The sequence below is a fragment of the Thunnus albacares genome, chromosome 13, assembly GCF_914725855.1.
Source record: "Thunnus albacares chromosome 13, fThuAlb1.1, whole genome shotgun sequence".
Classification (NCBI taxonomy): domain Eukaryota; kingdom Metazoa; phylum Chordata; class Actinopteri; order Scombriformes; family Scombridae; genus Thunnus; species Thunnus albacares.
This window is the reverse complement of record NC_058118.1, coordinates 32,511,367-32,536,325: the sequence shown is the minus strand read 5'-3', so window position 1 is coordinate 32,536,325 and position 24,959 is coordinate 32,511,367. Positions and strand designations below refer to the sequence as shown.

The window sequence follows — 24,959 nt, the reverse complement described above, 5'->3', positions numbered from 1 at the left end:
TCCGCCCTCCGCTGGTTCATGTCCTACCTCTCAGGGAGATATTTTAAAGTATCTTGGAGGGGAGAAGTGTCCAAACCACACAGCTTATCCACAGGGGTTCCTCAAGGGTCAGTGCTCGGTCCCCTTCTCTTCTCATTATACACCACCTCACTTGGCGCAGTCATCCGCTCCCATGGTTTCTCATATCATTGATATGCTGATGATACCCAACTCTTCCTGTCATTCCCGCTGGAAGACCACATAGTCTCAGCATGGATCTCATTGTGTCTTGCTGATATATCAGCATGGATGAAAGAACGCCACCTTCAGCTTAACCTCTCTAAGACCGAGCTCCTTGTCATCCAGCCAGTCCTTCCATACAACAAAACATCAGCATCCAGCTCGAATCAACCCAACTCATGCCCACAAAGTCTGCCTGACGCTTGGGTGTCATGATTGATGACCAACTAACCTTTAAGGTTCACGTGGCCTCAGTCGCTCCGTCGTGTCGATTCTTCCTGTACAACATCAGGAAGATCAGACTCTTCCTGTCTGAGCGTGCAGCACAACTCCTGGTTCAGGCTCTCCTAATATCACACATTGACTACTGCAACTCCTTACTGGCAGGCCTCCCTGCATGTACGTTCAAACCTCTGCAGATGATCCAGAACACGTCGGTGCTTCTGGTCTTCCATCAGCCCACAACAGCACCTGTCACCTTGCTGTTGATATCCCTCCACTGGCTCCCAGTTGCTGCCAGCATCAGATTCAAAACCCTGACACTCGCTTACAAAACAGCAACTAAACAAATAAAAAACTATTAATGTCGCTTCATGAGTTTATCTGCAGCTGCTCTCAAGTTCTGGAATCAGTCATAACTTTATAAAGTCTGACTGTGATCAAATTAACACCCACTGATGACGTTTCTTAACCAATCAGCAGCCAGTAAACCGGAGAGGATCATTAGATGAGCTGTGAGCACCTCCTGCTCCGTGTTGATGACAGTGTTACATTATCAGTAGAGGGTATTGATTACAGATATGTAAATGTATTGACTGATGTGCAGGTACCACATGTTTGGAGAGGACGTCCACCGTCTCAGAGTCCTGCTGCTCCAAACATCTCCGTCCAACTCTGAAACCACCGTTACCGTGGTGTTTCAGAAAGATGGTAACTATGGCGACAACTGGAACCATGGCCAGGTGACCCTCAACCTGACGGCCGAGACCACAGTGAGTGACATCACACAGTCCGATCTCAATAACTGACCATTGATCAGTCAGCTGATCGATAACTGATCGATCAATTTGATCTCTGCAGGTTGTGTTTGAAGCTCTGAAGAAAGGAGGGATGAGGAACGACATCGCTCTGGATGACATCACACTGACCTCTGCTCCCTGTGGCCCCGCCCCCCCGGAACCAACCAATGTACCGCCTCCGACAACCATGCCCCCTATACCAGGTAAGACACAGACCACGCCCCCTATACCAGGTAAGACACAGGCCACACCCCCTATACCAGGTAAGACACAGACCACGCCCCCTATACCAGGTAAGACACAGGCCACACCCCCTATACCAGGTAAGACACAGACCACGCCCCCTATACCAGGTAAGACACAGGCCACACCCCCTATACCAGGTAAGACACAGGCCACGCCCTCTATACCAGGTAAGACACAGGCCACGCCCCCTATACCAGGTAAGACACAGGCCACGCCCCCTATACCAGGTAAGACACAGACCACGTCCTCTATACCAGGTAAGACACAGGCCACGCCCCCTATACCAGGTAAGACACAGGCCACGCCCTCTATACCAGGTAAGACACAGACCACGCCCTCTATACCAGGTAAGACACAGACCACGCCCTCTATACCAGGTAAGACACAGGCCACGCCCTCACTCAACACACTTGTATTAATATTCAGAAGAGTCTAAATCTCAAAGCTTATCCAGAAGTCAATAACATGGACAGACAGACAGAGAGACAGGTAGAGAGACAGGTAGACAGACAGGTAGACAGACAGACAGAGAGACAGGTAGAGAGACAGGTAGACAGACAGGTAGACAGACAGACAGAGAGACAGGTAGACAGACAGGTAGACAGACAGGTAGACAGATTGTGTGCTACTGGATACAATCTGACTCCGCCCTTTGTGATCTGATTGGTCAGCTGACTGTGGAGGACCCTTTGACCTCTGGGAGCCAAACTCTACCTTCAACTCGCCAAACTACCCACGATCCTACGGGAACGACGCTCAGTGTGAGTACAGCTGCCTGATAGTTATACCTGAGCTTCCATCTCTGCGCCAAACTGAACTGAACCAATCAGATGTTTTTAGATACAATACGATACGTTATGATACGTTACGTTATGTTACATTACGATATGATGTGATACGTTACAGAACCTTACATCCGTTATGACATGTCACGATACAATGTGATCTGTCTGTTTTTGAGATCCATGTTTTAAATACTTCTTAAATACTAATTCCGTCTTTAAAAGTAAAACAATGAAATGTAAAAGTTAACCATAAACATGCTGAACACATTTCATTCTTCATAAGTATTTTATTGTTTACATGTTTGCGGTGTTCTTCTTCTTCTTCTCTGTCTTTGTTGGCACATTGTTTCGTGTCTTGGTATACGTTACGTTACGATACATTATGTTTTAAGTTTAAGATAAAAACTTGACTTCCTGTTTTCAAGTAAACTGCTGAGTGATGGACGAAGAAGAAGAAACATTTAACAGGAGAAGAGAGATTTAGTCTCAAAGTTCACCATCTTTAAAAGACTCGAGCAGTTTACCTGACGTTCTGAGCTCACCTGTGAGCGGTGTGATTACCACAATCCTCTGCTCTGGCAGGTGTGTGGACTCTTCACGCTGTGCAGGGGCGGAACATCCAGCTCCACTTCCTGGACTTTGACGTTGAAGCGACGTTTGATGTCGTAGAGGTGCGGGACGGGGTGGGGCCTAACTCTACCTTACTGGGTGAGCTGGTGTTTTTACCCATAATGCTTTTCAGCTGTGTGCTGGTCAGTAGCTGCTCATCTTGCTTCAGTCACAGGTCACATTTTGTTTCCAGCTCTTCTCACCGGCAAAAGTGGCCCCGCCCATGACTTGTTCTCAACAACCAATCAGATGACAGTGTGGTTCTTCACGGACAGCTCGGGTTACGGTCGAGGATTCAGAGCCAACTTCACCTCTGGGGTCAAGCTGGGGTCAACAGGTGAGCTCAGGGTCAGAGGTCAGGCCTCTGAAGCAGTCATGTGACTGTTAATCAGGCTGATTATTGATTAGTTGTTGTTATGACGGGTCATGTGATGTGTGAACAGCTCCGTGTGCAGCCGGTCAGTTCCAGTGCCAGACAGGAAGCTGTATCCATGGTAACGGTCAGTGTAACGGCGTGGTCGACTGTCCGGACGCCTCCGATGAAGCCAACTGTGGTGAGACAACGTTTCTACTTCTCTGATGAGAAACATGAGATCAATACTGATGATCGTTTCTGATTCACAGTGTTTGTGTTGTTTGTTATGATATGTTGTGATATGTTACCTGATGTCACATTATGTAACGATACACTGTGTGATAGAACAGAAGAGAACAGGACAGAAAACGCAGCTACATTCAAATGGAGCACAGTCCCAGCTCCTCGTCTCCATAGCGACATAAGAAACAGCGTTTGGTTGCCGTTTTTCAGCCTTTCGTGCATGATTGTTTTAAGAAATCATTATATTCACAGCAGTGAAGTTTCCCTTTAAGTTACGCTGCATTACAGCGATGGTAAAGTAGTGTCACTTTATTTGGCAGGTGTGCAGCTCTGTGTAAAGCCATATTGACCTGCTGGTAACCATAGCAACAAGTAGAGACTGTCCTCATCAGAAAAACTACAGTACTGTTGACAAAAACAAGCTGTTTGTTTACATATCTAAACCCAGCAGACTGAACGGTGGAGGTATCGCTCAGAGAACATTCTGGTGAGTTTTTGTTGCTCATGACTGTAAACTGACCAGGTGTGTTCAGTGGACAGGTGTGAGACAGACTCCAGGTGTGGTCAGTGGACAGGTGTGAGACAGACTCCAGGTGTGGTCAGTGGACAGGTGTGAGACAGACTCCAGGTGTGTTCAGTGGACAGGTGTGAGACAGACTCCAGGTGTGTTCAGTGGACAGGTGTGAGACAGACTCCAGGTGTGTTCAGTGCACAGGTGAGACACAGACTCCAGGTGTGTTCAGTGAACAGGTGTGAGACAGACTCCAGGTGTGTTCAGTGAACAGGTGTGAGACACAGACCACAGGTGTGCACACAGAGACTACAACATGTTCTCAGAAAGGAGTAATGATTCATGCTGTGTGTGTGTGTTTCAGTTGTGTTGCAGGTGAACGGTTCAAGACGTCTCCAGTTTCAGCTCGTCTCCTCTCTGCTCACTGTCTGTTACGACACCTGGAACCCTCACCTGTCTGTCTTCACCTGTCAGTACCTGGGATACAGGTAACTCACCCGTCAGTACCTGGTTAAAGGTAACTCACCCGTCAGCACCTGCCTTAAAGGTAACTCACCCGTCAGTACCTGGTTAAAGGTAACTCACCCGTCAGTACCTGCCTTAAAGGTAACTCACCCGTCAGTACCTGGGTTAAAGGTAACTCACCCGCCAGTACCTGGTTAAAGGTAACTCACCCGTCAGTACCTGCCTTAAAGGTAACTCACCCGTCAGTACCTGGGTTAAAGGTAACTCACCCGTCAGTACCTGGGTTAAAGGTAACTCACCCGTCAGTACCTGGTTAAAGGTAACTCACCCGTCAGTACCTGGGTTAAAGGTAACTCACCCGTCAGTACCTGCCTTAAAGGTAACTCACCCGTCAGTACCTGGTTAAAGGTAACTCACCCGTCAGTGCCTGGGTTAAAGGTAACTCACCCGTCAGTACCTGGGTTAAAGGTAACTCACCCGTCAGTACCTGCCTTAAAGGTAACTCACCTGTCAGTACCTGGGTTAAAGGTAACTCACCTGTCAGTACCTGCCTTAAAGGTAACTCACCCGTCAGTACCTGGGTTAAAGGTAACTCACCCGTCAGTACCTGGTTAAAAGTAACTCACCCGTCAGTACCTGGGTTAAAGGTAACTGACCTGTCAGTACCTGCCTTAAAGGTAACTCACCCGTCAGTACCTGCCTTAAAGGTAACTCACCCGTCAGTACCTGGGTTAAAGGTAACTCACCCGTCAGTACCTGGGTTAAAGGTAACTCACCCGTCAGTACCTGCCTTAAAGGTAACTGACCCGTCAGTACCTGCCTTAAAGGTAACTCACCCGTCAGTACCTGGTTAAAGGTAACTCACCCGTCAGTACCTGGGTTAAAGGTAACTCACCCGTCAGTACCTGGGTTAAAGGTAACTGACCCGTCAGTACCTGCCTTAAAGGTAACTCACCCGTCAGTACCTGCCTTAAAGGTAACTGACCCGTCAGTACCTGCCTTAAAGGTAACTCACCCATCAGTACCTGCCTTAAAGGTAACTCACCCGTCAGTACCTGGTTAAAGGTAACTCACCCGTCAGTACCTGGGTTAAAGGTAACTCACCCGTCAGTACCTGGGTTAAAGGTAACTCACCCGTCAGTACCTGCCTTAAAGGTAACTCACCTGTCAGTACCTGGGTTAAAGGTAACTCACCCGTCAGTACCTGCCTTAAAGGTAACTCACCCGTCAGTACCTGGGTTAAAGGTAACTCACCCGTCAGTACCTGGTTAAAGGTAACTCACCCGTCAGTACCTGGGTTAAAGGTAACTCACCCGTCAGTACCTGCCTTAAAGGTAACTGACCCGTCAGTACCTGCCTTAAAGGTAACTCACCCGTCAGTACCTGGTTAAAGGTAACTCACCCGTCAGTACCTGGGTTAAAGGTAACTCACCCGTCAGTACCTGCCTTAAAGGTAACTGACCCGTCAGTACCTGCCTTAAAGGTAACTCACCCGTCAGTACCTGCCTTAAAGGTAACTGACCCGTCAGTACCTGCCTTAAAGGTAACTCACCCGTCAGTACCTGCCTTAAAGGTAACTCACCCGTCAGTACCTGGTTAAAGGTAACTCACCCGTCAGTACCTGCCTTAAAGGTAACTCACCCGTCAGTACCTGCCTTAAAGGTAACTCACCCGTCAGTACCTGCCTTAAAGGTAACTCACCCGTCAGTACCTGGGTTAAAGGTAACTCACCCGTCAGTACCTGCCTTAAAGGTAACTCACCCGTCAGTACCTGGGTTAAAGGTAACTCACCCGTCAGTACCTGGTTAAAGGTAACTCACCCGTCAGTACCTGGGTTAAAGGTAACTCACCCGTCAGTACCCGCTTAAAGGTAACTGACCCGTCAGTACCTGCCTTAAAGGTAACTCACCCGTCAGTACCTGGTTAAAGGTAACTCACCCGTCAGTACCTGGGTTAAAGGTAACTCACCCGTCAGTACCTGCCTTAAAGGTAACTGACCCGTCAGTACCTGCCTTAAAGGTAACTCACCCGTCAGTACCTGGTTAAAGGTAACTCACCCGTCAGTACCTGGGTTAAAGGTAACTCACCCGTCAGTACCTGCCTTAAAGGTAACTGACCCGTCAGTACCTGCCTTAAAGGTAACTCACCCGTCAGTACCTGCCTTAAAGGTAACTGACCCGTCAGTACCTGCCTTAAAGGTAACTCACCCGTCAGTACCTGCCTTAAAGGTAACTCACCCGTCAGTACCTGGTTAAAGGTAACTCACCCGTCAGTACCTGGGTTAAAGGTAACTCACCCGTCAGTACCTGCCTTAAAGGTAACTCACCCGTCAGTACCTGCCTTAAAGGTAACTCACCTGTCAGTACCTGGGTTAAAGGTAACTCACCCGTCAGTACCTGCCTTAAAGGTAACTCACCCGTCAGTACCTGGGTTAAAGGTAACTCACCCGTCAGTACCTGGTTAAAGGTAACTCACCCGTCAGTACCTGGGTTAAAGGTAACTCACCCGTCAGTACCCGCTTAAAGGTAACTGACCCGTCAGTACCTGCCTTAAAGGTAACTCACCCGTCAGTACCTGGTTAAAGGTAACTCACCCGTCAGTACCTGGGTTAAAGGTAACTCACTCGTCAGTACCTGCCTTAAAGGTAACTGACCCGTCAGTACCTGCCTTAAAGGTAACTCACCCGTCAGTACCTGCCTTAAAGGTAACTCACCCGTCAGTACCTGGGTTAAAGGTAACTCACCCGCCAGTACCTGGTTAAAGGTAACTCACCCGTCAGTACCTGCCTTAAAGGTAACTCACCCGTCAGTACCTGCCTTAAAGGTAACTCACCCGTCAGTACCTGGGTTAAAGGTAACTCACCCGTCAGTACCTGGTTAAAGGTAACTCACCCGTCAGTACCTGGGTTAAAGGTAACTCACCCGTCAGTACCTGCCTTAAAGGTAACTCACCCGTCAGTACCTGGTTAAAGGTAACTCACCCGTCAGTACCTGGGTTAAAGGTAACTCACCCGTCAGTACCTGGGTTAAAGGTAACTCACCCGTCAGTACCTGCCTTAAAGGTAACTCACCTGTCAGTACCTGGGTTAAAGGTAACTCACCCGTCAGTACCTGCCTTAAAGGTAACTCACCCGTCAGTACCTGGGTTAAAGGTAACTCACCCGTCAGTATCTGGTTAAAGGTAACTCACCCGTCAGTACCTGGGTTAAAGGTAACTCACCCGTCAGTACCTGCCTTAAAGGTAACTGACCCGTCAGTACCTGCCTTAAAGGTAACTCACCCGTCAGTACCTGGTTAAAGGTAACTCACCCGTCAGTACCTGGGTTAAAGGTAACTCACCCGTCAGTACCTGCCTTAAAGGTAACTGACCCGTCAGTACCTGCCTTAAAGGTAACTCACCCGTCAGTACCTGCCTTAAAGGTAACTCACCCGTCAGTACCTGGGTTAAAGGTAACTCACCCGTCAGTACCTGGGTTAAAGGTAACTCACCCGTCAGTACCTGCCTTAAAGGTAACTCACCCGTCAGTACCTGGGTTAAAGGTAACTCACCCGTCAGTACCTGGTTAAAGGTAACTCACCCGTCAGTACCTGGGTTAAAGGTAACTCACCCATCAGTACCTGCCTTAAAGGTAACTGACCCGTCAGTACCTGCCTTAAAGGTAACTCACCCGTCAGTACCTGGTTAAAGGTAACTCACCCGTCAGTACCTGGGTTAAAGGTAACTCACCCGTCAGTACCTGCCTTAAAGGTAACTGACCCGTCAGTACCTGCCTTAAAGGTAACTCACCCGTCAGTACCTGCCTTAAAGGTAACTGACCCGTCAGTACCTGCCTTAAAGGTAACTCACCCGTCAGTACCTGCCTTAAAGGTAACTCACCCGTCAGTACCTGGTTAAAGGTAACTCACCCGTCAGTACCTGGGTTAAAGGTAACTCACCCGTCAGTACCTGGGTTAAAGGTAACTCACCCGTCAGTACCTGCCTTAAAGGTAACTCACCTGTCAGTACCTGGGTTAAAGGTAACTCACCTGTCAGTACCTGCCTTAAAGGTAACTCACCCGTCAGTACCTGGGTTAAAGGTAACTCACCCGTCAGTACCTGGTTAAAGGTAACTCACCCGTCAGTACCTGGGTTAAAGGTAAGTCACCCGTCAGTACCTGCCTTAAAGGTAACTGACCCGTCAGTACCTGCCTTAAAGGTAACTCACCCGTCAGTACCTGGTTAAAGGTAACTCACCCGTCAGTACCTGGGTTAAAGGTAACTCACCCGTCAGTACCTGCCTTAAAGGTAACTGACCCGTCAGTACCTGCCTTAAAGGTAACTCACCCGTCAGTACCTGCCTTAAAGGTAACTCACCCGTCAGTACCTGCCTTAAAGGTAACTCACCCGTCAGTACCTGCCTTAAAGGTAACTCACCCGTCAGTACCTGGGTTAAAGGTAACTCACCCGTCAGTACCTGCCTTAAAGGTAACTCACCTGTCAGTACCTGGGTTAAAGGTAACTCACCCGTCAGTACCTGCCTTAAAGGTAACTCACCCGTCAGTACCTGGGTTAAAGGTAACTCACCCGTCAGTACCTGGTTAAAGGTAACTCACCCGTCAGTACCTGGGTTAAAGGTAACTCACCCGTCAGTACCCGCTTAAAGGTAACTGACCCGTCAGTACCTGCCTTAAAGGTAACTCACCCGTCAGTACCTGGTTAAAGGTAACTCACCCGTCAGTACCTGGGTTAAAGGTAACTCACTCGTCAGTACCTGCCTTAAAGGTAACTGACCCGTCAGTACCTGCCTTAAAGGTAACTCACCCGTCAGTACCTGCCTTAAAGGTAACTGACCCGTCAGTACCTGCCTTAAAGGTAACTCACCCGTCAGTACCTGGTTAAAGGTAACTCACCCGTCAGTACCTGGGTTAAAGGTAACTCATCCGTCAGTACCTGCCTTAAAGGTAACTCACCCGTCAGTACCTGGTTAAAGGTAACTCACCCGTCAGCACCTGCCTTAAAGGTAACTCACCCGTCAGTACCTGCCTTAAAGGTAACTGACCCGTCAGTACCTGCCTTAAAGGTAACTCACCCGTCAGTACCTGCCTTAAAGGTAACTGACCCGTCAGTACCTGCCTTAAAGGTAACTCACCCGTCAGTACCTGGTTAAAGGTAACTCACCTGTCAGTACCTGGGTTAAAGGTAACTCACCCGTCAGTACCTGGGTTAAAGGTAACTCACCCGTCAGTACCTGGTTAAAGGTAACTCACCCATCAGTACCTGGGTTAAAGGTAACTCACCCGTCAGTACCTGGTTAAAGGTAACTCACCCGTCAGTACCTGGGTTAAAGGTAACTCACCCGTCAGTACCTGGTTAAAGGTAACTCACCTGTCTGTCTCTCTGCAGGTCAGGGGAGGCCATGTTGCTGCCAGTTCAGCCTCATGATTCACCGTTTACAACTTTCAAAGTAAACGATAACGGGACCCTGGAGATGAACATCAGGTACAAACAACAATTAGAAAAATGTCACAGTATATTTTTATTTTATTTTTCAATTTTCAGAGGAAAAATGTGAAGTAAATAAATGTTTTTTTTTACAGTGAAACCTGCAGCAGTGAGCAAGTGATCTCTCTCAGCTGTGACAACCAACGTGAGTTACACTTTAAAACAAGTTACGCTGTTAAACACAGACTGTTAAAACAATTACGCTGCAAACAACACACATCTGTACAGAGTCATAGTGTGTATTTTCATGTATGTTGAGATATTCCCGACTGTGTTTGAGTAAACAGTGTTTCAGACTGACTGAGCCTCTGACTTTCAGCTTGTGGAGTTTGTCGGATCATTAATGACACGAGGGAGACGGACCAATCATTAAAGGGGAAAGGTGAGAAAATGAAACCTGATCCTGATGTTGGTCTCAGTCCGACTGTAGTTTGACTTGTTTGTTACCTGTCAGGTGCGGTCAGAGTGGTGGGCGGGGTGAACGCGGTGAAGGGGGCGTGGCCCTGGATGGTGTCTCTGAAGTGGAGGGGGCGTCATGTGTGCGGAGCCTCGTTAATTGGCACTGATTGGCTGCTGACCGCTGCACATTGCGTCTACGGGTGAGTGACTCCATCAGTGACAACACAAATCATTTATAAACACAAACCGTTTCATCCTGAAACCATTAATATAAACTGGTTTCCAGTATGTAAACAACACCTAACATACACAATAAAAAACTACACACAATCTATAAACAGCATGTATGATGTCTGTATGATGTCTGTATGATACATGTATGATGTCTATATGATGTCTATATGATGTCTATATGATACATGTATGATGTCTATATGATGTCTATATGATGTCTATATGATGTCTATATGATACATGTATGATGTCTATATGATGTCTATATGATGTCTATATGATGCATGTATGATGTCTGTATGATGTCTGTATGATACATGTATGATGTCTGTATGATACATGTATGATGTCTGTATGATACATGTATGATGTCTGTATGATGCATGTATGATGTCTGTATGATGTCTGTATCATCATACATGTATGATACATGTATGATACATGTATGATACATGTATGATGCATGTATGATGTCTGTATGATGCATGTATGATACATGTATGATGCATGACGTATTTGTGCTCTGCAGGAAGAACATCCACCTGCAGTCGTGGTCGGCGGTGTTCGGGCTTCACTCCCAGAGTGACTTGCACTCGTCACATGTTCAGACCCGACAAGTCGATCGCATCGTCATCAACAGAGAATACAACAGACAAACCAAACAGGCCGACATCGCCATGATGCATCTGCAGCAGCCAATCAACTTCACCGGTCAGTGACATCACTGAACGGACACATCTCACCTGTCAGTTACACACCTGTCACCTACACAAAACTCAAGTGTGTGTGTGTGTGTGTGTGTGTGTGTGTGTGTGTGTGTGTGTGTGTGTGTGTGTGCAGAGTGGGTCCAGCCGGTGTGTTTACCTGCCGACGGTCAGAAGTTCACAGCAGGAAGGAAATGTTTCATTGCAGGATGGGGACGAGACGCCGAGCAGGGTGAGACACATGAAGAGACTCACCTGTCTGTCTCTCACCTGTCTGTCTCACTTGTCTATCTCACCTGTCTGTCTCTCACCTGTCTGTCTCACCTGTCCGTCACTCACCTGTCTGTCTCACCTGTCCGTCACTCACCTGTCTGTCTCTCACCTGTCTGTCTCACTTGTCTATCTCACCTGTCTGTCTCTCACCTGTCTGTCTCACCTGTCTCTCTCACCTGTCTGTCTCACTTGTCTATCTCACCTGTCTGTCTCTCACCTGTCTGTCTCACCTGTCTCTCTAAACCTGTCTGTCTCACCTGTATGTCTCTCACCTGTCTGTCTCTCACCTGTCTGTCTCACCTGTCTATCTCACCTGTCTGTCTCTCACCTGTCTGTCTCACCTGTCTATCTCACCTGTCTGTCTCTCACCTGTCTGTCTCACCTGTCTGTCTCACCTGTCTGTCTCACCTGTATGTCTCTCACCTGTCTGTCTCTCACCTGTCTGTCTCACCTGTCTATCTCACCTGTCTGTCTCTCACCTGTCTGTCTCACCTGTTTCTCTCACCTGTCTGTCTCACCTGTCTGTCTCACCTGTCTGTCTCACCTGTCTGTCTCTCACCTGTCTGTCTCACCTGTCCGTCACTCACCTGTCTGTCTCACCTGTCTCTCTCACCTGTCTGTCTCACCTGTCTATCTCACCTGTCTGTCTCACCTGTCTGTCTCACCTGTCTGTCTGACCTGTCCGTCACTCACCTGTCTGTCTCACCTGTCTCTCTCACCTGTCTGTCTCACCTGTCCATCTCTCACCTGTCTGTCTCACCTGTCTGTCTCACCTGTCTGTCTCACCTGTCTGTCTCTCAGGTTCCCTCCCTAACGTTCTGCAGGAGGCGCAGGTTCCTCTGGTGTCTCAGGATCAGTGTCAGCAGCAGTTACCTGAGTACAGCATCACCTCCAGCATGCTGTGTGCCGGCTTCCCGGAGGGCGGAGTCGACTCCTGTCAGGTAACGGCTCACCTGGACTCATCCTGACGGTTACAAACATGTCATCGCTAGGCAACCACTGACATCGCTGTATAAATCAAGGACTCAGTTAAACTGCCTGAACGAGCGCACAGAAGAAAAAAAACACGAGGCAAAGGCAGTAAAACTAACCAATAGGAGCACAGATACGTTTGATTGGCAGCGGAATCGACCAATGGAAGGCCATAAACTGCCTCTACGGTTCAACCTATATTATATTTATAATATAATCATATGTTTTATAGTATAATTACATATGTGTAATTGTAATCATACATTTATAATAGTGGTTTGTCTGTAACTGGAGTTTCAACCTGCGGCACACAACAGGTGTGACTGAGCTGCGTGCTGATTGGTCGAACACATGTTAATAAAGGTTGTGTTGCTGTTTCCAGGGCGACTCTGGAGGTCCGCTGATGTGTCTGGACGACGGACACTGGACTCTGATTGGTCAGTCTCTCTCATACATACACACATACAGTATATTATTGTAGCTGAGATGTGATGAAATGCTCCGTTCTGATTGGTTCCTGACAGGTGTGACCTCGTTCGGGATTGGCTGTGGGCGACCTGAGAGACCAGGAGTCTACGCCCGAGTGTCCTCCTTCACCTCCTGGATCGCCCAGACCAGACGCTCTTCCTCCTCCTCTTCCTCATACTTTAAACAACAAACAGGTCCAGCATCCAGACCCGGACCAGACCCCCTCACTGTAGGGGTCCAGCACCCAGACCCAGACCAGACCCCCTCACTGTTGGGTGTCCAGCATCCAGTCCCGGACCAGACCCCCTCACTGTAGGGGTCCAGCATCCAGACCCGGACTAGACCCCCTCAGTGTAGGGGTCCAGCACTCAGACCCAGACCAGACCCCCTCACTGTAGGGGTCCAGCATCCAGACCCGGACCAGACCCCCTCACTGTAGGGGTCCAGCATCCAGACCCGAACCAGACCCCCTCACTGTAGGGGTCCAGCATCCAGACCCGGACCAGACCCCGTCACTGTAGGGGTCCAGCATCCAGACCCGGACCAGACCCCCTCACTGTAGGGGTTCAGCATCCAGACCCGGACCAGACCCCCTCACTGTAGGGGTCCAGCATCCAGACCCGATCCAGACCCCCTCACTGTAGGGGTCCAGCATCCAGACCCGGACCAGACCCCGTCACTGTAGGGGTCCAGCATCCAGACCCGGACCAGACCCCCTCACTGTAGGGGTTCAGCATCCAGACCCGGACCAGACCCCCTCACTGTAGGGGTCCAGCATCCAGACCCGGACCAGATTTTCCTTTAATATGTGACCTGTCTGTATATATAATTATACAACATTTAAAATCATTCAGCAACATGTGAAACATTATTTGTGAACCGGTTGGTGATTTGCTGTTTTATATCTAATAAACATAATAAACAGCCTTTTGTCTGATCTTTAAGGTGGATTTTTACTGTTTATTCTTGAATTATCAGCTGTAACCAACAATCTGAAATAAAACCTTCTGTGACTGGAAGGTAAACAGCGTCTGTGTGACAGTTCAGTGTTTCATTATAACTTCCAGAGAGAACGTGAGTTGGAGTATTTTGGTTTTTTATGGACTGTTCTTCAGATACTGTGGGATTGTAAAAACATTGTGCTCAAATATATGAATATTCTTGCCTTAAGATTTTGTGTCTGTTTTTTATGAAAGGTTATTATTTACACAGTTTGTGTTCAGTGATTGTGCAGGGAGTATGTTATGTCTTGTTGCTTCAGTCTGCATCACAAAAAGTCAAAAGCAGTAATGATCTGATGGTGCAGTAAACACTCTCAGTGTCACCAGAACAGTGTGAAGTCAGACTTTCCTTTTTGGTTTTTGGGAAGTTTGCCAAATCTAAAATAGATCAACCAGACAAACATTGTTCTACAAGCTTCTTTAAGTGTATTTTTGAACACTGGAATCAAACACACCCTGTGTTTCTGTGCAGCGACAGCATTTATCAGATCTAACGAAACTCCACCCTCACCTGACTCACCTGAGACGAAGCAGGAAACACACAAACTACAAACAAACGAAAAAGCAGAGACACACAGACTGAAAAAACAGACGATCAGATTCACCTTCAGACCAAACTAACAACTTCCTCTGAGTGAGAACAGTGTTTTCTAACCCCAAACCCAGAACCAGCACCACACCTTTCTGATACGAGGCCTCGTTACGTCACACTGTGACACCATTGCTTTGAAACGCTGCTGCAAACTTCACGTCTCTATTTCTACCTGTTTCCTGCACAGTGAGAGAAACGTCAGTTTGACTAAAAACTGGAGTCAAAAGGGAAAGTAAACGTCAGTGACGTTAGTAGAGGAGGGAAGGGGAGCCATGATGGACTGAACTTCCTGTCTGCTGCTGCCTCCAGATCAGAGGAGGATCTCTCTGGCTGCTGGGTCTCTGAGCGTTATTGATCCCAACAATGGTGTCACATCAGATACACATGAGGTGATTGCTCAAAGAATTGAAAACTGACATTTGTAAACTCAAACAGAAATGTGCTTAAGATTACATCCTGCAAATGACGATATACTTATTCTGTACGTACGATAGAACGTGATTACCTGGTTAGTCACCATCTGTTTGCATATAAAGCATGTTATATTGGGGGTTTGGGTGGATCACGGCGCCATTGGTTGAACCACTGTTTTATTATCATATCAGTAAAGGAACTGAATATTAATATTTCACTCTCAAACAAACTTTTTGATGTTTATTACAAAATGTACAGTATAGTAAATATGTTTCAGGTGGTTTGTTCACCATCACAAATGTCAGTGTTCTCTGTTTTTACCCTTTTAAAAGTATAAGTGTGCTAATATCTGTTAGCTTTTAGTGACGGCACATCTAGACTAAACATCACGGTGTGAATCCAAAAGTTTCTTTCTGCTGCATCACTGTTCAAACATTTCAGTCTGTTCACCATCTCTGATGTGTTTAGGAGGTAAATTTCAGTTTGAGGGTCATGTGAAACTTGTGAATGTCTTCCATGGAGTCTGTTGGCACCGTCTGCTCAACAACATGTCGGACATCTGTCTTTAAAGTCTGGTAGAACCGTTTCACCTCCTGCAGCTCAGACTGACGTCGCCTTTTCACGTCTGGACGTACCTGCCGAGCCTCCTTCAGCATCTTCTCGTACTTTAACTCCACAGCTTTTATTTTCTCCTCCAGTTTCTTCTCATAGAAGTCTCGGAGCTCCGCCTCCCTCTTCTCCAGCATGTGGACCACCTGCAGGTATGTGGGGTTGGAGTAAAACTCTCCTACATTGTTTTCAACCATCTTCTCCACCTTCTCCAGCAGATCCAGGACCTGACCACGATCGTCAGCTTTGTCATTGTTGAGGACGTGATATCTGTTCTCCACCTTCGTCAGGATGGACCGCAGCTCGCCTCCCGCCTCCAGCAGCTGTCTCTCCACATCTGGTCCAGCTTGGTCGTCCTGGGTGAAGAGGATGATGGTGTACCTCCAGGCATCGTCCCCAAAGATCTCCTCCACCTGCCTCACGGCGTCTCGCTCCTCATCGGTAAAAGGCCCCACCTTGATGACCAGCAGGATGGCGTGGGGCCCCGGGGCCGACATGTTGATGCATTTAGAGATCTCTCTCTTCACCGTGTGCTCGGGTAACGAGGTGTCGAAGAGGCCGGGCGTGTCGACGATGGTCGCCTTCCTGCCGAACACCTCGCCGCTCTGCTTACAGCACTGTCTGGTCACTGCGGAGAGAAAACACAGAGAGAAAGAGAGAAAGCCGCTGCTCAGCAACATTCACATCCAATCAGCACAAAGCAGGAAATACAGTGCGTTTATTTCAGAGATCAGATATATATATATATGTATATATGTGTGTGTGTGTGTGTGTGTGTGTGTGTGTTACCTGAGGACTGACTGACTGCTGCACAGAAGGCGTCTCTTCCCAGTATGGTGTTTCCACTGGAGCTCTTTCCTGCTCCAGTCTTCCCAACAAGAACCAGCCTCAAGTCTGCAACACAGAAACATCTGAGACTCTGACGTTGTGCAGCTGAACTGGTGAAATATTAATCAATGTCGATAATTAACACAGTCAGAAGAAAACAAGCTGATGTTGTTCGGACATAAACATCAAACTAGATTTATTTTAACAACGTTATTGATGATTTTATTTGCTGCTAGTTTATTTAATAAAGGTTATAAATGGAACTCAAGTACAGTATTTTCTGTTTTATAGAACCTTGAGTCCTTATGGTTCTCATGTTCAGCTGTAATATAGTTGTTTCTGTGATCTGCAGGAAGTCGTTACATAAGACTCTTCACTGGTACCAGTTTAAATAAATCACATTATTTTACTTTTGCATTTTTCAATTCCTGCAATTTTACTGCAAAAAACAGACATAAAACATCACAAACTGTATTGTACTTTATCAATCAATCAATCAGTTTTATTCATATAGCGCCAAATCACAACAAGACCGAACTCTTTAATTTATGATAAAAAGCTGCTGAAGAATCAAACATTTCTGGCCTAAATAATCACTGTGAGATCCCGGAGGCAGAGCTTTATCAGAGATAATCAAACATTATCTAGCACCGTCTCATCTCTTTTTAAGGTATTTAAACATGATCTCTCTGGCTGAAGTCAAGAGGAAGTGACTTGTTTCTCATGTGTAATAATCGGACTGGTTTCCAGGTGGAGATAAATTGTTTGTACGTTCAGACACAAGAAACATACGAGACAGTTTAATTTAAAGGTTTGAACACTGAAGATGATGACTGTCTGTCAGTTGACTGGTTTTATAAAGTCACAGCTCTACATGCAGATTTCCTCCCTCAGTCCTGCTTCTCACATCAGTGTTTTCTGTTTTTAGTATCTTTGAGTCTGTTGCAGTTGTTCCTCATATACTGACTACATATATATGTGGAGGGCGTATATATATATATATATATATATATATATATATATATATATATATGCCCTCCACAGAGCCATAAACAATACAGATCCACCATGAAATGTTCAATCACTCTCAGAGATGTTGGTGAACAGATATGATGTCAAACAGATGTGTTTCAGACCTGGAGGTTTATCCATACTGCCTCTTCTTTTTCTCAGTGGATCTGTGCAGAGAGAGAACAAATGAACTCATCATTCAGACCACTGATGAACTCAAACATTGTAAATAACAACAGAATCATAACGAAGATAATCAAATCAATCAATAGCAGCAGAATTAGAATGGATATATTGGTGGTGTTGGGCAGCATGCCGGCTGCACTGAAACGAGATTAAAAACACAGATCAGAGGTTTAAATGTTCAAACCTGCAGCTGTCCTCACAAAACAAGCTGAAAGCAGCTCCTAACTGGCTGAATCAGGTCCTAACTGGCTGAATCAGGTCCTAACTGGCCGAATCAGGTCCTAACTGGCTGAATCAGGTCCTAACTGGCTGAAAGCAGCTCCTAACTGGTTGAATCAGGTCCTAACTGGCTGAAAGCAGCTCCTAACTGGTTGAATCAGGTCCTAACTGGCTGAATCAGGTCCTAACTGGCTGAATCAGGTCCTAACTGGCCGAATCAGGTCCTAACTGGCTGAATCAGGTCCTAACTGGCTGAAAGCAGCTCCTAACTGGTTGAATCAGGTCCTAACTGGCTGAAAGCAGCTCCTAACTGGTTGAATCAGGTCCTAACTGGCTGAATCAGGTCCTAACTGGCTGAATCAGGTCCTAACTGGCCGAATCAGGTCCTAACTGGCCGAATCAGGTCCTAACTGGCCGAATCAGCTCCTAACTGGCCGAATCAGCTCCTAACTGGCCGAATCAGGTCCTAACTGGCTGAATCAGCTCCTAACTGGCTGAATCAGGTCCTAACTGGCTGAATCAGGTCCTAACTGGCTGAATCAGGTCCTAACTGGCTGAATCAGGTCCTAACTGGCAGTCAGAGGAGGTTAGTGAACTGCAGGTAATCAACCTCCTTACGTCAGGATTTTGGAAAAATTCAATGATGATGAACTTTGTAAAGAATATTTTGATGGCGGGTGAGTTAATGAGCATCCGATCAGTGTTCCAACATGTTAAACCAACAGCAGAGATGATGGTTGACGCAGCTCTCCACTAACAGGTGATTTGGAGCACTGATGAACTATTCTGTCACAATCATTCATCACATCATAAATGCTCTTCAGTGAAACATTCAATGACCTCCATCTGCAACAGATACTTCAATAAAGCTGATTTATTGATCAAATAGCAGCTATATGTGGATTATTTTTCCCTCTTCTTTGGTTTTATTTTATCTAGTTTTTACTTAACTCTATTTTATTGTTATTGTAGCTTATTACTTTTTTATAATTCTTATTTCTCGTGTGAATTAGTCTCAGATTGTTCTGTCTGACTATCAGCTTGTCCGTGGCCTGTATGAAAGGTGCTGTGCTGATAAAGTGTTTAGTCCTCAGACAGCGTCTGTCTACACACCGGCCTGAGACGGCTCATTAAAGACGGAAGAGATCACAACAAACCCTTGTCAGACGACTAAAAACAGACAAAACGGTAACAGCAGAAAAGCAAAGACATTTACAGTATATTAAAAACCTTTATCTGCATCTAAAGAGGAATTTATAGTCACTACCAACATGTGACACATCCTGAAGACTGACAGCCTTGAGTTGTAAGTGTTGGATGAAGGCAGCACATCAAACAGTAACATTTATGTTTAACACTGTAAATGGTCCCAGTGGCGCCGCAATGAGTTTTGAAGTGGGGGACATCCAGTTATACCCATATAACCAATAACCTCCCTCACTTTTCCAGCAGTTGGGGAAACAACAGTCGTGACTTTTGCTTCAGTATTTATTAACTGGTACACTGTAGTCTGTACTGAACATTTACTGCCAGACCGACAACTTCCTGTTCACATTTTCTCTCTCACACACGTTACGCACTGCCGTACGAAGAGTTTCCCAGGCAACGACTCAGAGGTTAACTCACGTACTGGACCAGTGCTGCACAGAGGCTCCCAAACAATAGTAATTTCATAAGGAAATTATATTTCTTGTTATTATTGCCATTGAAAAAAATTAGAGGGCAAACACTGAACTTCCTGGTATGAATCAGTACATATTAATATGTGCAATACATTCAAATGTTTTTGCCTCTGCTCAACAACAGGGAGCAGGTACTCCAGCCTCTTTCCCTTCATTTTGTTCTTTTTATTTAATTATTTTATCAGGTTATAACTCAAGTCTCTCTTCTATTTTTAGTCTATTTATTCTTATATTTGAGTCTATTTAGTTATAATATATCTTTTAGCCTTTAAGTGTATTTGTTTCTTTTGCCTAATTTATCCATCTGTCGTATTCACAGATCGTCGTATTAATGAGATTTAAGAGATTTCTGTGTGAAACGATCCATGATGTCCACGTGCACGATAACTGACAGTGAAAGTAACCGACGACAGAAAGAAAGAAAGAAAGAATAATTTGCCGCTTTAAACTTATTTAAGGCCTCTTAACTGTTGCTCAGTGAATATTAGTCAATAGTGAGTATTAATCAAAAGAATCTATAATGATGTAATAATATAATCACAGTTTCAGTCAGTCTGTTGTAAAATATCAAACTGTCAGGTTGAACTTACCGACAGTTTGAGTCGCTGCCATCACTGCTGCCTTTACAGGACGCCTATTCCGTTTCCTAGGATGGCGAAGTCATGACCCACCATACTCTGCTCTGATTGGCTAGTACTGGTTTCCTTCGTAGGCTGGGCTGGTTGGGTTCAGGCATGAGGAGTGAGATTGGTAAGGGTAAGAATATCAAGGTAAGCCAATCAGAGGCAGAGTTGGGCGGGTCATGACTTCGCCATCCTAGGAAATAATATCGTTAAACGGTTCCTCGCCATCATATGAACACTGAGACCAGAACCCGTCAGCAGGTCAGACCGTTTTCTTTCTGTCTTTAAATGTCACATGTTGCTCTTCTTTCAGAGTTAAACAGAATTACTCTGATGTACATTTCTTTACTTCCTCATTTAAAAGTTTGATATCAGTCATCACGAGCTAAATTATGTTCATTTGTCTTCACTGTAACACTTTTCACCTCATCAGTGAGAACAAGTTGTCAGTTTTAAAGGTTTACAGTTAATGTTCAGGCTTCATGTTGACTAAACTGTGATGAACTCATCTAGTTTGTTATGATAATTCAATCGGTTCCGTTCACACCGGAGAAACCGCCATTATGTTCCTGACAGACCGTCTTCTACCTACAGGCACCATTTACTGATTATATTATTATATTATTATATTATTATATTATTAGGTCTCTTTTTTAAAACGGGACGTTTTCAGCTGAGATTGAATCGAGGATGTTGCAGAAAAACAGGAAGTTCCAAATGAGAAACATCAGAGACGCTGCAGCTTCTGTTGAGCTTCATAAACAACCTGAAGACTAAAATCAGTCGTTACAGACACTCAGTGCTGTAAGTTTGTCTGTAGGAACATTTAGAGACAGACACAGAGCTTCACTTAACAATATTAACTTTATTTAATATATTTATTTAACTTGTACTGAGCAGGAGATGTATCGTGTGACATTCTCAGATTTTGAATATATTTTGCATTTTATTTTAATAATTATTCAAAGTTCCTGTCACATGGAGCAGAGCAGGTGGATCCGACTCAGCAGCATCAGGCTGGAGAGTCTGGTTTATTTCATTAAGCGTCGCTAATTTAAGTGAGTTTGCTCCATCACTGCGGTTTATATGAGTCCCAGCTCAGTAACCATGGTAACCATGGTAACTAACAGTCAAGCTTAATTCAGCTGTGTGTCAAAGAAGGTCGGACAGACGGAAACAGACGCTTCCATCAAGTGTCTTTTCACTTGTCTGTGTTCAGGAAACATAAAACAGAAGAACTGTGAGGGACTTTTATAAAAATACTTCAGTAAATCTCCATTTTATTCGTGGTCACTCCTGTATTGGACTGATCCCTTTTATTTAAAAGCTCAGCGTTTATAATTTAAGAAATAAAAGTGTGCCAGCGTTATTTTGAAGTTATTTATTTATTCATTCACTCATTTTGTTCAAGCTGTGAAGACAAAAAGACAATTAAATAAAGTCTAAACCATGAATCCTTCTGCTGTGTTTAAATGTTTACAGTATTAACTGTAACGTCATTCACCGCTCTCTTCACCTGTTCTGCCGCCGGGAAAACAAGGAACTCGTCGCTGACAAAAGTCAGTACCTGCTGCTTCTAAAATGCTCCCAATGTGTTTGAAACAGTCAATAAAGTTCAGTAACTCTGTATTCATGTAGGGTAATAAATATACACACGTCAGTTATCATAAACAACCTACTCTAACCTTTAGACCATCACTACCTGCCTACAGGTGTGCATTTAATCTGTCATCAGTTTTGTACCAGTTGTCTCCTTCACCTTGTTAACTGTAGTTTATATTCTTCATATAGTTTCATCAGCAGGTTTGTTCTGTTCGCTCTAGTTTTCTCTTCTTTATGCGACACAGTTTCATCTTTTCTACAATCGACTGTTCTGGGTTGTTTGTTGTGACCACGAATAAAATGGAGATTTACTGAAGTATATTTATAAAAGTCCCTCACAGTTCTTCTGTTTTATGTTTCCTGAACACAGACGAGTGAAAAGACACTTGATGGAACACTACACAACTAACCAACATACACAAAACTGTCTAATATTCACGAATATAACTTAAATACACAAGCACATTATAAGCTGCAGCCTCTCCTATCAGTAATAAACAGAAAACCAAAAATACAGAGTCCATGTAATTGTAATAAAATTGGACACAACAACAGTTTAATACTTTCTGCCGTTTCTTTCAGGCATTTCCCAGAAACACCATCGAGCCTTTCTAACCTCTCCGTTGTGTCTGCAGGTTCTCTGGTGTTTAGACATGGATCCACATCTGACCATCGTGCTGCTGGGACACTCTGGAGTCGGTAAAAGTGCTTCAGGAAACACCATCTTAGGACAAGGAACGTTTGAGTCAAGACGGGCCTTCACATCAGTGACAAAACAGATCTCTGAGCAGACAGGAAGTGTGTTTGGGAAGCAGATCTCAGTGATCGACACTCCAGGAATATTAGGCTCAGAGAAGGAGGAGGAGATCAGGACCTGCTGTCAGAACCTCCTGCGGTCCTCCAGACGTAAACTCTTCCTGGTTGTGGTGAAGATCGAACGGTTCACCGGCGAGCAGAAGGACGCTGTGGAGGCAGCGGTCAGAGCTGTCGGAGACGATGGGTTGACAGACAGTTATATGCTTTTCACAAATGGAGATAAATTAAACAACATGTCACTGGAGGATTTTCTCAACGAGGATCCAGAAAGTCCACTTCCAGGACTTGTTCGGAAGTTTGCAGGAACTCATGTGTTCAACAATGAAAATGGAGGACAGGAACAAGTCAGAGAGCTGCTGCTGAAGTCAGGCCATCTTCAGGACGGTGAGTAATGATTCACACTCGTTAGTCTCATCAGGTGATGCTGCCAGAGGCTTTAATGAGTCCATCAGTCCATCAGTTCATCAGTTCATCTAACAGTTCTGCTGTGAAGTGAGTTAAATACAGAGTGATGCTGTCTGAGAAACACCAGAGAGTCTCAAACTGAACACATGAGCCTCACTGATCAGCTCCTCTCATATCAATACTCCTCTCTGCTCCACCTGCTGGAGAAAAAGACGGTTCAAAGGTTCTGCAACAGCAGAGCAGCTTCATTACACCTTTACAGCATCAATAGTTCATCACCTGGAAACCGTCACTGATCAACACAAAGATCATCAATCATTAGCTATTAGCAGAATGATTGATGATCTTTGTGATTGATGATATCAGAACGTCCACATTTTTCATAATTTTGATGTTTCTCTGTTTTCTTTCTTTCAGTTGTTCGTCCCAGACTGTATGGCGTGGTCAGGAGGATCGTTCTGCTGGGTCTACCCGGAGACGGGAAGAGTTTATCAGGAAACACCATCCTGGGGTCAAATCAGTTTATATCAGGCTGTAGCTTTGATCCAATCACTACAGAGAGTGTCTCTGAGTCAGCAGAGGTGGAGGGTTGGCAGATCACTGTGGTCGACACTCCTGGGTTCACTGGAAGAGTTCTGACTCCCAGAAAGCTGTACGATGAGATCATGAAGGCAATAGATGAGGCCAGTCAGGAACCACACGCCTTCATCATTGTGGTCAAACAGGGCAGAGTCTCTGATGCACATGTCATACTGTTTAAGATGCTGCCAAAACTGTTCGGCAGTGATGCTTCTAAGTACACCATAGTGCTGTTCACTCATGGAGATCAGTTAGGAGGTCAGCCCATTGATAATCTGATTCAGGCCAACAGAGATGTGTCTAAACTGGTCTCCATGTGTAATGGTAGGTACTGTGTGTTTGACAACACAAAGAGAGGAAACAGACAGCAGGTTCAAGACCTGCTGAGTAAAATAGATGAGATGATCACAGCTAGTGCAACAGGGCCCTACACCACTGACAGGTTCTTCAAGGTTCAGACGCTTCCAGTGAAAGTTTCCATAAAACGGGATGAATTCCTGGAATGGTTCAAACAGAAGCTCCAGGAAATGGATACAAATCGCAGTAGAACCAGGTATACCAGACTAAGTGAAGAACATGAGGGCAGTGATGGAGAGGCTGTAGAGCTCCAGGCTCAATGAATTATGTATCATAATCTGGACTCAACTCTTGGACTCGACCCATCTCTAACCTCCCTTCCTGTCAGAAACACTGTTCATAAATTCACACCTTTGACTGAAATACAATGATTTATTACATCAGTCCTCACTGATCTTTACTTAAACATGTAAATTCCTCTCAGATCACATCGACTTTCTCTCATTTTAAACAACTTTTGGATACTTTCAGGTAATAATTGATATGTTGCTTTATACATAGTTTGAACTGTTTCAAAGTCGACCAAATGTTACAATTAGTTTGAATATTTACAAGTTATTGTATACATGTATGAATGAATATGAATTTTTGCAGCTCCATGTGAATTTTATTGTTCAGTTTTATGTATTTTATATACTGTAATATGTGGTGTTAGTTCATACTATACTTGTCTCTATACAAATAAACATTCAATTAATGAAATACAAGTGATGCTTATTTTTAAGCTTTTAGTTAAAATGAAGCTTGAAGTTGAAGTTTCCTCCATCAGCTGATCATCAGCTGATCAGCTGATCAGGTGCCTCACATACTGCAGGTCTGATGAAAACAAACCAGAGAGGTGATGATCTACATCCTCAGCAGCACCTTTCACCTGAAAACACAACAAAAACATCCTGACACTCAGATTTTATTCATATTTCACTGCACAGACTGTTGTTGTGGAACTGTGGCAACTGAAACATCTGTTCTGTATGTTTATATGTGCAACATGTTCTGACCACAAGCTTTAGAAAACATTTCAAATTCATCATCATCCGTCTGATCTTCCTCCA

General features: G+C 45.1%; 3 protein-coding genes across 3 annotated transcripts in view; 2 read left to right on the top strand and 1 right to left on the bottom strand.

Annotated features, from left to right (window-relative positions):
• Nucleotides 1–13,325, top strand: part of tmprss15 (transmembrane serine protease 15) — a 21,024-nt gene extending 7,699 nt beyond the window's left edge. Inside the window, exons 12-28 of the mRNA XM_044371270.1 lie at nt 1,046–1,211; nt 1,300–1,441; nt 2,156–2,245; nt 2,852–2,977; nt 3,072–3,215; nt 3,322–3,432; nt 4,352–4,475; nt 9,835–9,930; nt 10,029–10,078; nt 10,253–10,315; nt 10,400–10,532; nt 11,096–11,277; nt 11,407–11,502; nt 12,345–12,484; nt 12,898–12,952; nt 13,040–13,175; nt 13,217–13,325. Coding sequence (XP_044227205.1) covers nt 1,046–1,211; nt 1,300–1,441; nt 2,156–2,245; nt 2,852–2,977; nt 3,072–3,215; nt 3,322–3,432; nt 4,352–4,475; nt 9,835–9,930; nt 10,029–10,078; nt 10,253–10,315; nt 10,400–10,532; nt 11,096–11,277; nt 11,407–11,502; nt 12,345–12,484; nt 12,898–12,952; nt 13,040–13,175; nt 13,217–13,325 — 1,963 coding nt within the window. The remainder of the gene's footprint in view (nt 1–1,045; nt 1,212–1,299; nt 1,442–2,155; nt 2,246–2,851; nt 2,978–3,071; nt 3,216–3,321; nt 3,433–4,351; nt 4,476–9,834; nt 9,931–10,028; nt 10,079–10,252; nt 10,316–10,399; nt 10,533–11,095; nt 11,278–11,406; nt 11,503–12,344; nt 12,485–12,897; nt 12,953–13,039; nt 13,176–13,216) is intronic.
• A 1,892-nt stretch (nt 13,326–15,217) lies between these two features.
• LOC122995519 (GTPase IMAP family member 7-like) lies at nt 15,218–20,164 on the bottom strand. Its single transcript, XM_044370806.1, has 4 exons — nt 20,116–20,164; nt 17,564–17,605; nt 16,389–16,493; nt 15,218–16,227 (listed from the first exon to the last, which is right to left on the bottom strand). The coding sequence occupies exons 1-4, from the start codon at nt 20,135–20,137 to the stop codon at nt 15,455–15,457; spliced, it is 942 nt and encodes a 313-aa protein (XP_044226741.1). The 5' UTR covers nt 20,138–20,164; the 3' UTR covers nt 15,218–15,454.
• Nucleotides 20,165–20,324: 160 nt separating this feature from the next.
• LOC122995584 (GTPase IMAP family member 8-like) lies at nt 20,325–24,574 on the top strand. Its single transcript, XM_044370891.1, has 3 exons — nt 20,325–20,409; nt 22,386–22,950; nt 23,389–24,574. Exons 1-3 carry the CDS (start codon nt 20,380–20,382, stop codon nt 24,168–24,170), a joined length of 1,377 nt encoding a protein of 458 aa, XP_044226826.1. The 5' UTR covers nt 20,325–20,379; the 3' UTR covers nt 24,171–24,574.
• Nucleotides 24,575–24,959: the final 385 nt, after the last annotated feature.